The 15,821-nt window shown below is 40.2% G+C and overlaps 2 protein-coding genes across 3 annotated transcripts in view; both read right to left on the bottom strand.

Moving 5' to 3' along the window:
- Positions 1-1,127: 1,127 nt before the first annotated feature.
- On the bottom strand, positions 1,128-7,122 carry LOC140952089 (putative diacyglycerol O-acyltransferase Mb3154c). Its single transcript, XM_073401509.1, has 4 exons — positions 6,975-7,122; positions 4,555-5,303; positions 4,036-4,195; positions 1,128-3,841 (listed from the first exon to the last, which is right to left on the bottom strand). The coding sequence occupies exons 2-4, from the start codon at positions 5,251-5,253 to the stop codon at positions 3,186-3,188; spliced, it is 1,515 nt and encodes a 504-aa protein (XP_073257610.1). The 5' UTR covers positions 5,254-5,303; positions 6,975-7,122; the 3' UTR covers positions 1,128-3,185.
- Positions 7,123-11,101: 3,979 nt separating this feature from the next.
- The window catches only part of LOC140951723 (4-hydroxyphenylpyruvate dioxygenase-like), a 122,653-nt gene continuing 117,933 nt past the window's right edge, over positions 11,102-15,821 (bottom strand). For both annotated transcript variants that reach the window (XM_073401042.1, XM_073401041.1), the window contains exons 13-15: positions 14,073-14,189; positions 13,205-13,327; positions 11,102-12,001 (exon numbers count right to left, since the gene is read on the bottom strand). In XM_073401042.1, the coding sequence (XP_073257143.1) occupies positions 11,924-12,001; positions 13,205-13,327; positions 14,073-14,189 (318 nt within the window). In that variant the 3' untranslated portion in view covers positions 11,102-11,923. The remainder of the gene's footprint in view (positions 12,002-13,204; positions 13,328-14,072; positions 14,190-15,821) is intronic.

The following is a 15,821-nucleotide window of genomic DNA, read 5'->3' as shown; positions in this document are numbered from 1 at the left end:
CACGTGCATCACGCTTTTTTGTACATTTCTTTGCTGTCACTGCACGACTTCCTAATTTAACGTTTTATGGAGGACGTGAACACAAGAACGAGACAACGATTTTCTTTTTCTTTTTGTGAACTTAGAGACAGTCCTTTAGAATTCAACTCCCGAAAAATCGTCAACATTTGACAACCATTTGTTGCAACCATTTAAATCAATGTCGCAACAATGTTGCAAAGCTGTGTTGCGTTAAAAATCGTTGTTGCGAATCTTTCCGTGTAAAATCACCTTAAACTCCCTAATCTTTTGAAATCAACGTCCGTGGGGGCATATCAGGTACAAGAGCTTTATAAAAGATCTAAGATAACTAAGACGACGTTAAGGAAACTGGAATCTATGTGTAATCTTAGTGCGGCATTTAGGACTGCACAAACAGAGCAAATGCAAGGTCAGGAAATCTGGAGTGTGATTTTTGAAAGCAAGACTAGGGCTAAAAACTTGAACAAATCTCAGATCAACCCTTTCGCGAAAATCACCTTTATTAATTAACAAGTTTAACATTTACAAGCACCATCAGTTGTCATGGTAGATATAATAATTATTATAAATAGTAACTTGCCTTACACGTGTAACACTACTACTATCTCTTGAGAGGGCATGTTAACCCATCACTCTCGTACAAAGGCTTGCCTGGCCTCTAAACAACGGTAGCTAATGGATAGTGATAGAGTTGATTATCTTTTCTCTTATTCCGACTGCAAAGTCATTAAACAAGATGGGCACTACTTACCCCTTACCCCTTATTCACATTAATTTCCCAGCTCCTTAGGTCATGATCAACAAGACTCAAGGAGGTTTTGATACCAACTGACAAAGCAGTCTGATAAGATGACATTAAGTCAGATACAAGCTTCACTATAATTCCTTCACCAATATAATTCTGCTGTCACTTAGTAACTGTTCAGTGTCAAAGGAACCTGCCTTGGATAGAGTGACAAGCTTGAATATGATCAGGGAAGAAACAGTACCTTTGTGACATAAGTCCACTTAGGTGTATCTGACAAATAACAACAAAAGGCTGTAACTCTGGAATGTGCAGTGCTTGGATCTTATGCTCTTGTTCCTCAATCATACAAGCAATAATATTGTAAGGAATTCAGTCACTTTAGTAATTGTGAGTATGATCTAGACCCCACAAAGATCCTATGAACTCTCAATATCCCTACTCCAAAGCAATTATCAAAAAAAAATGTTAAGACACTCAATCAGACACTATTAAGTATTCAATCCTGCTTAACTACCATGACAAGCGCTACAAAAAATAAAACCAAGAAACTTCTTGGAGTCCAAATTGGTGTGAAGTCGCATCAAGGCATGTAAGGATATGTACTTTCAAATTACTTGGACTCCAAGTGTGCTAATATAATGCTCTAAATGACTATAATTAAGGCTAGTACAGCTAGCAGCCAGTCATATACAACAATTTTATTAAGGATGTGGTTTAGAAATCATAAACTAGCCTGCCTAGCCGGCAGAATTGTTTTTGCGCGTGAGAGTTTTGGTGGCATCTCTTCCCCATTCTCCGACGTCTTTGCAGCATTTTCTTCCAAAACTTCCCTCGAGTGAACGTTCCCACCAGCTACACAGGCTAATCACAGTTTTACCTCCTCATTTCTATCCAACATTGTTATAACTGTAGGTAGAAGAAAAACTGAATTTCTTTGACGATGCATCGATGCCCAAAATGCCATAATGGTCATAATATAAATAATATTTTCTGTAGGTAAGGTAAACTAATTTTCTTTTCCACATCCCTTGAAAAATTCATTTGTCAAACATTTGCCATTTCTAAAGTAAATAAATAACATGCGATCACAATAATTATGGTGTCAAAATAACATAATATAATAAATTAAATACATTTGGTACTAATTTATATCTTCAAAAATTCCTGAACTTTCCTTTTTGCCATCCTCAATTTGTTACATATTAAAAAAAGAATAATCAGATTTGGCTGGATTACTATATTCATCTTCTGATTACCACACACAGAATAATCTTTAAATCATGCAAGCTCCTTTCTTTTCCGCAAGACTCAGGCCAACCTAAGACATTTAACCTGACCACTAAAATTAAAGTCTTACTGGTGACCCATCTCTATCCATGCCTGCATGGTTTTCTTTGGGTTTTGGTTACTGTCCAAACTCCAAAAGGTATTTTTCTTTCGTTTAGTTGCATATTTTTCACCAGGGCAAAATTTGTTTTAAAGTTCTCACTTGAGCCATACCTTCAGGGTTGGTCGAGAGCTCAAGCACAAAAGAGGCCTGCTCTTCAAATGTCAAAAATGGGTCATTTTTGCCATTTAACATTCATTGCAGCCTGCATCGCAGACTCTCTATACCTCCTGTATATACCAGTGGTTCTAACAATACATGGGCTGGCTTCAACACAGGCTACATTCATTGATTCAACACATGGTACACACATGCTTCTGCACTTACCACGCAAGAACAAAAAAAAAGTAAGAGTTGCCTTTCAGATGAAGCCGTGTCAGCAAGAGATCAAGTATCCTAAAGTAGCATAACTAATCAAAATACAGTATTTACTTGACTAACACTTAAAGCCCCAATATCCAAATATAAATTCCAGAAAGGGATAAGAGAATTAAACATTTCCCTTCTGTGATCATTTTCATTAATTCTCACACAACACTCTCTATTGATTATGAACTGATATTGGGAGATAATTGATGTTCATCACTTTAAAGGATAAAGGACCAGTCTGCCTCTGCATCCCTCTGTTGTCAAGTCTACAAAGAGCGTTCCCATAATTATTACTTATTCAAGGTAGATATATGTACAAGGTTTCACTAAGGATAGCATACATCTGTACATTTCTTAAAAGTAAATGAGTCATTCTGTGATGGACAACAATATTATTAATGAATAGTGACAGTGATATGCTTGAGAGGACAAAGCTCAGACGTGCACCTCTTCACACTAAAACAAATGACAACCAAACTTTAAACTACGATCTAAACTAAAAATCTTTATCTACGTACTCCAAACTAATAATCCCCTTGCTAATTAAAGACCACAACCTGGATTTCAGAGCCATTTTAAGCTCAGCCCTCTAATGTCCCAAGCATTCTAATTAGAAATTATTGATCAACTCACTACAAGTGTATAATAGTTCGTCACTGGCTAAAAGTACTTCCTTTTGGCAGCAGACTCGGCAGTCACTAATACGGGACCATTTTTCACGCACTTGTAAATCTCATCAAACTCCTCCACAAATTTTTCTGTCAGCTTAGTTGGGTTTGAAAGCACAGCTTTGTCGCACAAAACACTCATGCGCAAAGCACCCGCATAGCTAAACACTGCAATAGCCACTCCAGTATCACTGATCAATGGGGGCCAGGCTATTGCAGTAACTACTTCTTTGCCATTGATTTCAAATGGTGTCAGGGGCCCAGGAACATTGCTAAGGATCAGAGAGCAGTGTCTTTTGAGTGAGAAGGATGAAAACCGACCAATGAACTCAGGCAAGCGACCAACTATGTGTGAATAAATAAACCCAAAGATACGCCAGTCCGAAGAGGATTTTAAGTTGTCCATTCTTCGCTTGGTTTCCATGAGACGTTTCAATGGATCCACCATGCTCACAGGAAGACTATACAGCAAGCCAGTCGAATGATTTTCCAGGGGGATGTTTTCTTTTGACAAGACCTTGAGAGGGCGAGTGTTGATAGTGACGGCAATCTGGATATCCGTGGGATTTTCCTTAATTCCCTCAGAGCTAAGGTAACGACGTAATGACCCAGCCAAGCATGTGGATAGGACGTCGTTCACGGTCGTGCCTGGGGAGAGGACATAAGCAAGTGTTTGTTATGAATACCTGACGCAACATCCTCAGCACAAAGGGGATGGTTTTTAGTGGAATAATGGGAGTGATTTATATGAGTAATAAATCAATTGATTAATGATTTGTTTGATTATAATAGTGACACTTGAAAGCTCCTTGCAGAAAGATTAATATTTTCCTTGTTATTACCTGTTTTAGTCTTGATTTCCTTAACAAGCTCAAGGTCAATTGGTTTTGTCCAGCTGAATCGCTTTTCACCTGACAACTTTTTGGTGGGAAAGGGATTGTCTGCAGTGGATAGCGCTACACTCAGAAGAGCCAATGGAGCTGATAAAATAGCCTTCCAACACTATAAAGAAAAAAAAATAGGTTACAAAAATAATATTATTGTTCAGCAAGAAAACCTTGGATGTCTTTACCGTGTAAAACACTGGATGGACTTCTCAGGTATTTCCTCTCGTTTTCCTTTCTTGAAAGTTTAAAGGGTATCTCACAATGGCTGCAAGTTGCATATTTTCTTAAATATGATTCAACCTTTCAGGTGTTTGGTACGGGTACTGGTGGTTACATGGTGGGACTTCACTTTTTAGAAAATTTCATGATGTTGCCGGTAGAGCATGCCCCTGCATGTACATGTTTCACACAACCAAGCACAGATGATAACTCACGCCCCACCCAAGGTGCCCTCCAGTTTGACTTCAAGCTTACCTGTTTCTGTTTGTCACAAGGGGTAGCCACAGGTTTTTTGACGCGTAGCAGTTCTGGCTTCTTATCCATCAGCCTGCTAAAAAGGCCAATCAAGGCGAAGGCATCTCCTATAGTATGGTGAATTCTCATACAAATGGCTGTTTGATCCTTTCCTGGCATGTCCATAGGTGTCACTATAATCTCCCAAGGTGAGATATCGTCACTCATCGGTGATGAGAACTGTTCACTTAACGTTTGCTGTAGTTCATCTTCACTACGTGGAGCATTACCATCGTATTTAAACACGTGCTTCTTAATGTCAAAATCCTGTTCATCTACCCAAACATAACGCCAGTATTGTTTGACGACGCGTTTACGCATGCGAACGTAGCTAGGTTCCTCACTGTTTTGGACCACACGGGAGATGATGAGTTTGCGAAGCTCATCCAAATCAATTTCCCCCTCCATCACGAACAAGCCATTGATATAATTACGATTATTCTCGGTCTCATGTACGAATGGTACATCACTACTTGCCAGAATTCTTCCCAGTTTATAATAGGAAATGATAACTCCTTGGAACCATTTAAACATTCTGAACAGAAACCACAGGGGTAGAGTCAGAATCGCGAACAATGTCCACACTAAGATGGCAGAGAAGCATAACAGACCATAAAGAAATGAAGGAGCAATCTCCAAGTACTTGGAATAGAGATTCATGATGGTGTGATGAAGTGACAATTGGCTAGACTAAGATGTGAACTCAGTTCCTGCAATATGAAAGAAACTAGTGGTCAGAGAATACTTTATACTCTTCACAAAATCTTTATGTCTTTAGATATGGGGCAGATACAAAACACAGACTCAGTCAACTAATCTATGAATAAATAAAACAATGCGTTTTATTGTCTGGTAAGTATGAAAATGAAGTGATCCCAATTTGAGTTTTTTACTTGTGTCTGCCTAAGCCCTATAAAAATATATCCAATGAAATAATCGTAATACAGTCTACACTGTATGCTTTCCTTTTGAACACACTGATAAGAAACCAGTGCTCGCTATGAAACCCTCTGATCAAGGCTGTTTAAAACGAAAAGCTCTTGTAAACTTCTACTCCGGTGGATGACCTCAACCACTTCGGTAAATTACCGGCTTGTCTTTCCTTTGTTTAAAAGTTCTTGTAAGCAACTACTTACTCAAAACTTGAAGTTTAACTTCTTGATGAAATTCAGGGTTATTCACAGCTTTCCCTTTAAGACCTACCACTCATTAAAGGTCCCGTGTTTCATTGAGAAACTATGGTATGCTAATAGCCTGCCTAGCCGGTAGATGTCTCCGCAGACGTTTCCGTAAATAGGAGACATCTACAGGAAGGCTATATGCTAATGAGTACATTAACCTAACTCCCATCTGTACTAAATTTGTGATGGCTGTCAGTTTTATAGGACCACCAGGGTAGATATCATTTATAATTAATATCTAAAACGTTTATAAAATCAAATGGCCAGACAAAGAAAATCTTTTGAAAAAATAATTACAACAGTTTCTGTTGAATATTACACAAGTAAAGAACTCTTAAAATGCTAACATACACTGTGCTTATCTGTATTTCAATATAAGCTTATATTACATGACTTGTGTCCTTCCTCCATCCCAATATCTATGTTGCAGTTAATTTTTTTTCTCACGTAATTTTTATTTTTCCATTGTTTCAACTTCATTAGTCATAACCAAAAACAAAAGAAAAGCAAAAATTACCTGAGATAACAGATTAACTGCAACATCTATCAATAACTTTTAGTAAGATTGACGTCTTTCGATTCAAAGGGAAGAATAGAATAGATAGCGCGAGAAAGCCTTCAAAAGTGTTTGGCAATCTTCAGTCTATCACTTTAGACAGTTTGGGAACCTTTACTCAACTCGGAGAGTTTGTCTTTATTTTAGAACTGGCTGCAGTATAAAGGTCAGTAGATCAGACAGCAGCAGGTAGAGACAGGAGTGTATTTTTACTGGAACATCTGAACCTATTTTAATCGATGACGAACAGCAAGAGTACTAGGGGCGTGTTTTGAACATCATTCATTTCAAATCTTTCGAGAAAATCCAGTAATCTTAAAAATATTACGAATTTTTAATTTTCCCGTCAAATTTCGTGTTATTAAGCAAAGGTAACACACGGTGTGGGGGAACCAGAAGTAGCATAAAAAATTATCGGAACATTGACTCGCCGCCATGAATGGAACAGTTTCACACGACGGCTTTCTACTATAAACCGATGAACAGTTTTGTCTCACACTTTTAGAATAAAATACTGAAATAAAAAAGGTTAAAAAGATGAAACGAACGTGTTCAACAAATTATCAATTTATAATAAGCTAAAATTGATAACGTCTTGGCATCTCGCCGGTCGCCGGTATTTCAACTTCATATCGGAAACTAACCTGAAACTGTAAAATTACCTCACGGTTAGATAACTTTGAGATCTGCCGAAATAATTTCCTCTTGATTCCTCAACTTAATGAGGAGAGAACAATTTTCCAGACATTGATTTCTCAGTTGTGTCGTCTTTATGATCATGGTGATGGTCACGGCACTAAAACAAAAGCGGCATGTGTCATGTGATCATCTTAGCACAACGACCTTGAATGACCGGGAAAGTAGCGAAGTGGACTGGATAGGCTCCACTGGCGGACGGACTGTCTACCCGCGAACCTGGACATTTCGAACCGTCCTCAACGGAAACATTGAGGTCAGAGCTAGAGAAAAGGGGTCGTTGAGTAAGGAGGTAGCCTTTTTAGAGAAGCTGAAACAAGAGTGATTGTATCCGCGGAGCTGGCCATCCACTTTTATTTTGTATTCTCTAAGAAATGCACTGTGGGTTGCCTCTAGTCTGCGTACAAACAGGAAAGGAACGGCCGTACAAAGGCTAAGATTTAACTACTACGTTACTCCACAGGATTTTTCCCTTAGAAAATGGGGATCATTTTTCCCTTTCTGGGAAACTGCCCACCTACCCCTCCCCTAAGCCATCATTTTGCATTAAAGGTGTACATATTAATTTGGTTTTCTATAGAGTGTTTTCACTCACGTGGCCAGCATATATGCAAATTTATTGGAACAAAAGAAAGCGTTTGCATAAGAAAAGAGTTAAGGTATTCCTGGAGGCTAAAGTGACTGTTTCGGATTGCCATAATTTTTTAGCAGTGTAAAGGCAATGTCATCAGGATTGGATTGGAATAACAACATGGCCGCCGTTTCATTGTTTTGGGACACCAATGTGGCCGCCGTGAAGTCATGTGAAAACACTCTATTTAATTTTACGTGCGGTAATAAAATAGTGGCAACGTACAGAAGATCGCGCGTAAACGTAAAAGTAAAAGTAAAACGTAAAAGTTGAGCGCAACGCACGGCCTTTTATACACGTAAATTTTATGCGCGTAAGCACGTAAAAATTACGAAACAGTCAAAATCTACCTTAATAACTGAGTTTCTCAGTCGGGCGAAAAAAGGGATGGAGGCAAAAAGGATCATCTTTCTTGCAATCCAGAGATATGAGTGGTCAAAATCTTTTTATGGCAACATTTATCAACCGAATCCACTTATAAACCTAATCCCCATCTGTGTTCCATCTGTGTATGTAGCCTGCATTCATTACATCTGTACCCTGGGTGCCACGTTTCTAGCGCGGTTTCCGGTTTCTGTCAAGTCAGTTTATAGTGACGGCTTCGCCGCTCGTGGCTTCGGCCTTCGGCCACACCCAAAATTCCCGCCGCACGCGAGAAAAACCTCTGTTACCCAGGGTATTACAACTGTTGTATAATATTTAAGTTTATATTATGTAATCAAATGCCGGGCCTAATCAAAATTTCTACTTAACATTTTATACATGACAACCTGGAAAATGTGAGATGTAAAACATATTTAATACAAACTCCAAATCAAGAGCATTCCTTCCTTGAACCACTAGCAGGCTACATATTATTACACGACAAAATTCTCATTCCAAAAATGTATAGCCAACATTTATTCTACCATAATCGGGCGAAAATTCCGTCAAAAAGTGTTCGGCAATCTCCACTCGCTGTTTTGGCCTGTTTGGAACCCTAATGCCTTACTGAAAATGTTACTTTATAGAGGGCTTACCATTTGGGCAGGCGAGACCAGACAATAGTTTACTCGCTTTTAGTGAAAGAGCCGAACTTATGTTTGTCGATGATTGACAACCAGTGGTGTTTCGTACATCTACTAATTCAAAATTTTCGAAAAACTCAAGGGAAAAGAGTGAGTAAAGAAGTTTATTGTACACTTCCCTGCGAGGCTTTTCAGTGATACAAGACAAAGGTATAATGCATTATAAAGGTAATTTTAAGAAATACCGTAAAATTCCGAAAATGACCCCCGGGGCTTATATTTTTCAAAGGCCCTTTTGGAGGGGCTTATTTTTGAGGAGCTTATATTTGGAGGGGCTTATAAACGGAGGGAAATTTGCGTTTCAAAATCGGCTAAGTTTATACTTGGAGGGAAATTTGCGTATCAAAATCGATTGGGCTAACTTATAGTTGGAACGAAATTTAAGTCAGTAATTTGCAGAAAGGTTTTCCTGAAACTCGCGTTGAGGACGTAGACCTTTCTAGAACGCAGCCATGCAAGTACTTTGTCTATATGAACCGAGGAAATCCAAGCCAAAAGTGAAGAGTGTACTACGCAAACAACAATTAACTGTGACACTTTTTGACTGCAATCATTACCACACATAAAAGGTCTTTGGCAAATACAAAATGTACCGTTATTGCTTTGTTTTACTTTGTATTTGAGGGCAATTTGCAAGTACAAGCCTCCGGGGGCTTATATTCGGAGGGGCGATTTAACGGAGGGTTTTTTTGCGTTACGAGTTTGGGGGGCTTATACATGGAGGGGCTTATTTTCGGTATTTTACAGTTTACATCTACTTAGTACCTAAAAAAGAGGAAAAACAATTACCTGTTTCAATGGTACAATGTTAAAACCTACAAAATGCTCGCGGGATCAAGAAATTTCTGTAACAGTATTTGCCTTAGTTTCTGCTCCACTAATTATCCGGGCGGCAAAGTTCTGTACGTGTTGCAATTTACGGATATTTCTGTCTGAAGTATTAGACCAGACCGCCGAGCAGAAAAATAAATAGTGAAATGAAATGTGTTGTTGCCCCCAGTTTTCTGGATTTCACTATAACAAGTGAATTTCACTAGTCTGTGTACAAGCCGGGAGGGAGATACTTTCTATTCATAAGATTTTCAGGGAACATCAAAAAGCGTATTAAGTCCATATGAACGCATGCCTTCGCGCGCTGACTGGTGGAGCTATTCCTTGAAAACAACGTGAAATTTAAAGAATCGTGCGTTTTTTAGTCTGGTACCCAGATCTCATCTTTAGACTTGCCTTACTATCCCTAGCCTGTTCCAGGTCCTAGCGGGGGGAGGGGGGGGAGTTACTGCTAGGAATTCTTGGTGAGGGTGTGCCGCCCGGTTTCCCAAATCCTGACCTATTTCAGACCAAAAAATGCCATTATCCACAGCCGTTGTCAGACCTGGCCTCTAAAACCTACACCCGTTTTCAGACCTACATAAGCAGAAATTATGTCATCATTACTTAGATTAGAATCTCTCTTTCTTTTTCATCTGGAATTGAAACGACAAATACGTTCAAACACTTCCGTAGTCCCCACGAAAACCGCACCCGATTCCAGACCAAAAATGGGCAGTCTATACCCGTTTTCAGACCAAATCGGCGCAATAACCATACCCTTTGGGGTGGCACATACCTCCAGCTATACTTTCCCTTGGTCTGGAGTGCTTACCATACACAAACCAGCCGGGTGGAAATCTTGTGCATAAAGACCCATACACAAAACAAAAAAATTTTAAGGGGTGGGAAACGAATAAACTACGAGTAATCCCCATTTTTCCTCAGGGATAGTAGAGCGAGCGAAACGCGAGCGCGCATTTTTCTGTCTCACCGCCGCGTCTGGCCTTTCTCGGGTAAGGTGATTTTCACGCGCGCTCGCGTTTCGCTCGCTCTACTTTCCCTGAGGAAAAATGGGAACTACTCGTAGTCTAGGAAACGACCCGCAACAAAGTATATCCAAAACAGCTGAACAGACTTCCCCGAAAAGAGTAGAAAAACAGGCCTTTTCCGAGTTGCCCCAAGCCTCTGTTTCAAAGCGAGGACAAGTGCTAAATAAAACTCATGCAAATAAAACTCGTTTTTACAAGGAAATGTAATATAGAAGATCCGCCACAAAGGCTTAAAAAGCAAACGGTTTATTCATAGCTGCCTAACACCCAGTAACAACACTCTTTGCGCGCGCTCTCACGTTTAATCAACCCGGATGCAAGTCCCCGGATGTAAATTACAGGAAGCTTTTGCACCTAGCCTCGTTTTGAAAGAGTGAGTTTTCGGAACTCAGAAATGACCTATTGCATCACCTCAAATCCCAGCCCATAATTTGATTTCAGAAGCTTCCCAAACGGAATGGCGTCAACCATTTTTCAACCATTTCCAAACAAAATTTCCGGTTCTACTTCGCAAATAAACTGAAAATAGAAAAAGAAAACCGACAGTAAGGTGTCAGTTAGCATACAGGAGTTAGAGTCCTAGAATGGGGAAAACGACGACTTAAAGAAGTTTGGGAATGTACAAACAGTGGATCAATTTAGCATTCCGGGGAAACTGACCACCTACCCCTCATCTAAGCCAACATTTTGCCCTAAGTGAGAAGTAAGTGATAATGTTGGCTTAGGGGAGGGGTAGGTGGGCAGTTTCCCAGATACCTAAATTGATCCAACACAGTTTATTGGCAGTCTCGACAGTCGCGTTTACATTTATAAATATAGCTGATTATTTATTGAAAATACACAAATCTTCAAACTTTAAATACTTTACCTCAACTTCATAAAGCTTGGCTTTTACATTTTATGCCACCTTAAAAATGGTCGAACCCTAAAACGATATGCCTTTAAAAAATATAACGAAAGCTGTCACTGAAAATATACCGTGCCGCAAATAATTTATAAACAATGGCCAAACTTATTTCATAGAGAATCTTAAACACAGGTTGACGAATCACGAGTCACGGTCCACCAACTTGCGTGGTTTACCTCGCCCATCCGTATGATCTCAGGCCAACTACCGTTTTCGCCACTATGAGATTGGCATTTAGCTCAAACCCATTGCGTTTAACGTATATGAACTAAAAGGGCAATTGCTTAAACAATTGTGGCGCTTTCTCATCTAATAATTACTTGGCCACGCTTCTCTTAAATTAGTATGAAAGTTACCATCATCCACGATGTTTCGCGCGAGCTCGATTACATTAACATTTGTGAATATGTCGCATAATTGGAGTACAAAATCAGTAAAGGTTTCCTCTCTGCGCCTGGTCTTGCTCTATTGCTTCAAAGAGTGACTTAAAATTACCAGCTCCAAAACCCTGAAAGAAAAGAGACAAAGCTATAAACAAATAGGTAAGGTATATATAGTCAATTGTCGGACACTGCTTAGAGACACCGTAGAGACCTCGAGTTAGTGTCCTCATTAGCGAGAGTCCGTAATAGCGGGACTTTATTTAAGTCAAACGTCTGTCGCTTATTTTTGCCGGGGATATAGCTGCTGTTTGTATTATCGGGGTGTCTGCGAGGCGAGAGTCGACTGTACAGTGTATTGAAAAAAGTCAACAAGTGCTTACTACAGAAACATCAGTAGCCTGCAAACTTAAGCAACGTACAGAATCTGATTCACGTGTTTAAATTAGTGAAAGTCCCCAAGATAAGAGGGGCAGGCGGCCTCGAAGAAAAATTTTCTTGGACCTGAGGGCCTCAGTTTGAACTTAAAATAAAGCGGGCCCCCGGATCCCTCCCTAAGATCCACCACTGAGATCTCACTGGGACTCACGCGAGTCAAAGGTCATTTGCCAAGATCGATCTGTGAAAGACTGAGGCAGGAAAGGAGACCGCGCATGACCTTTCGCCTATCGCGATTCCCAAAAGGAGAGCTTGCTCGCTGGCTCGATATATACATATACTGGCAGTTTTTATACTAAGGACGCATTATCCGTCTGGACGAACTTGGGCAAACATTTTGTAGCATTTTGTAACGTTTTTCTGGTTATGCGTCTCTAGTATAAAGACGAGCACAAGACGCATTATGCATCCCGACGAACTACCTTTCGTAGTGCGTCGTTCAAGACGTATTTCGAAAATGTTTGCCCAAGTTCGTCCAGACGGATAATACGTCCTTAGTATAAAAACGGCCATAGACGCATTATCCGCCTTGACGAATAATGCGTCCTCTTTTCAGTTACTCTAAAACACTTGCTATGAGGCTGATAGCCTGCAGAGCAGGCGTTTTTTAACGAAAACTCGGAGGTACATTGATCGTGGCCGCCATCTTGAAAAGCAACGAACCCATCTACCTCTCCCTTAAAAACACTTTTTGACTCGTCCCAACTCTCTAGAAGTATTAACGTCCAAGATGGCGGGACAACGTCATTCCTGAAAACAATTCATGGATCCCGCCCCAAAATACGCCTGCTTTGCAGGCTATGAGGCTGAGGGTAAGCCGTGTTACCTGGGCCGTTTACTGTTGCCTCCCCTTAGGAGAACAGCTACAGAGACTTTATCATCAATATACCCACCTGGTGATTATGCCTTTGAATAACTTCCAAAAACAGAGTAGGCCTGTCCTGCATTGGTTTAGTAAAGATTTGCAGTAAATACCCTTTGTCATCAAAGTCCACCAAAATCTTAAGCTCCTGTAGCTGCAGAGAAAATACGCGCATTAAAGTAGAGCCAACCAACTAATAGACTGAATTTAATCATAATAAGTGTCAGGTTAACGGCAAATGGCAAAGGTCAGATTCAAGCTAAGAAATTCTAAAGATAGAAAATTAGTGGATAAAACAGCTCAGAACAATTCTTCTGGATAAAACTGGCATGAATCCTCTTATTTCCGTGTAGTTACAGTGAGTGGTAAACGTCAAGGAAAGGGAAACCTGATCACGTGGTACAAACTCGCGTTTGCCGTTTGACACAAACGTGGAAGTTAAACATCACGTTTACGTCAAACGGCAAACGCGAATTTGTACCACGTGACCAAGTTTCCCTCTGCTTGTCGCCCACTGTTCATTATTTCTACACATAAATTAGTAGTTTCACGCAATTTTTTTATCCATATGAATTTTCTGAGCTGTTTTTATCTGCTCATTTTCTATTTTGAGAGATTCTCAACTTGACGTTTGCCGTTTGCCGTATACGTCAACCTTAAGCTCTCTATTCTCTCTAGTACCACTAACTTCGGAATTAGAATGAATATCTGCCCCTCGACCCCCCACTTTGCCCCAACAAACCCCATCTTCCTCCCCCCCCCCCCCCCCAAAAAAAAATTGTAACAATAATAACAAAACAAAGAAAATGAACATAACGTCAGGACCCATTCTGATTTAGGAAAGGTCCCTTTAGGATTATTATAGTTCCGGAACAATTTTCTCTGCCGAGATAACTCACCACAGTCAAGTCTTCCTTTACAGTAATGGGGGCATCTTTTAGTCGTGCGCGAAGGTTATCATAATATGTGTCAGGGATGACGAGAAAATCCATCCCTCTTTCCTTCAAATTTCTTACCTACGGACAAAAAAAGAAAAGAAACTGAGTACATTTAACGGCAATACCCCTCATAATACGGATACCTCATTATTACGGACAGTTTGTTTTGCCCCTGGGGAAAGAAAGCCCTTACATTTCTCTAAATTCAACCCGGTTAATACGGACACCCCGTAACCTGCGTAGCATGGCGGTTTTGGTTGCTAAGTAATAAAGGCGGGCGAGGGCAGAGAAACCGCGAGGAGATTGGGGCAGGGAGCAACTTGAAATTTCTCGCGGCTGTGCCGCTCTTTCTCCAGCGCTTCGCGCGCGAATTTCGCGGCTTCGCCGCTCGTGCGCCCGGCTCCACAAAACCGCCATGCTACGCAGGCTAGACACCCGTAAATACGGACACTTTCTATGGCCCCTTCAGTATCCGTATTAACGGGATTTGACTGTACCAGTAACACCCAGCCTTGAGAACCAAGAGCGTCAAAAGTGGTTTTTGTTTGGTAAAGCACTGAAGACTGCCGGCAGACGCAGTTGAGGCTATTATGGACATTATGATCCCGGTTGCAACTCCCGATAAGAGCATTGACAAAAACGTTTTTGTCTCAAGTTTTCGCTTCGTTTTAGCGAAAACAAAGCCAATAAGGAAATTCGGTATCGTCTGTAAAACCGTTCTTTAGCTCCTCAACTCTATCAACTACTCATACTCAACTAGGTGGTCTTGGCAATATTTCTCCAAGGTCCTCCAACGTAAAAAAGTGCAAAAAACGTAAAATCGCAAAACAAATCCTATTAGTAATGGCAACAGGACTGAGTGGAGTCCAGTTCGCTCTGTAATCATACGAGTGATTAACAAAATCGGACGACCGCGTAGCGGGAGTCCGATTTGTTTAATCACGAGTATGATTACAGACCGAATTGGACGACACGAAGTTCTGCTACCAATTAATCATAACTTTAACAAAATTTGTGATATATTAGGCTCACTTTTTAAATCAAAACACAAGAAACTCCGAAAGGTTTTTTGCTAGCAGTGAAAAAAAAGCCATTTAAGCGCGCGCGCGATGGCGCGTACTGTCCAATTACTGTCCTATTTAACTGTCCTATTAAGGCTGAAATCAGGGCAGTTGATAGCCAATCAGATTTAAGAATTTTGTTATAGTTATGATTAAGGTAATTATGGGCGATGATTTTAAAAAAGTTATTCGATCTACCAAAATCATGTAACTACTTCCCATTTATTTATTTTTCAAATATTTTTTCATGAACAAAGGGAGTGGTTTTCCACGTCGGGTTTCCCACCAAAACTGAACCACGTGATACGATGAACAGCGGTAGGAAAAAGGCGGGAAAAGAGATGGCGGGAAGCCAGCCGAATTGCCGGAAGGCGGGAAAAATCCTTGCAACGTTTGCCAGGAAGACATCCTTCATACTTCAGAGAAACTTTCCAGTTTTTTTTGAAAAAATTCGCATTTAAGATTAATATAGTTAGAAGACAGTCTACACGAAGAGATTCGAAAGTCAAGTCAGGAGTTAAGCATCTATTTTCGAGAATTATTCGGAAAAGAAAAACGTAACTCTTTTGTACAAGCCTGAGGTAATCGGCCAAAGTATTAAGCGAAGTATTAAGCGTGAAGTATAAACGGTAAAAAGTTATGGTCATCT

Source organism: Porites lutea, chromosome 11 (assembly GCF_958299795.1).
Source record: "Porites lutea chromosome 11, jaPorLute2.1, whole genome shotgun sequence".
NCBI lineage: Eukaryota > Metazoa > Cnidaria > Anthozoa > Scleractinia > Poritidae > Porites > Porites lutea.
This window is presented reverse-complemented; position numbering and strand designations above follow the sequence as displayed.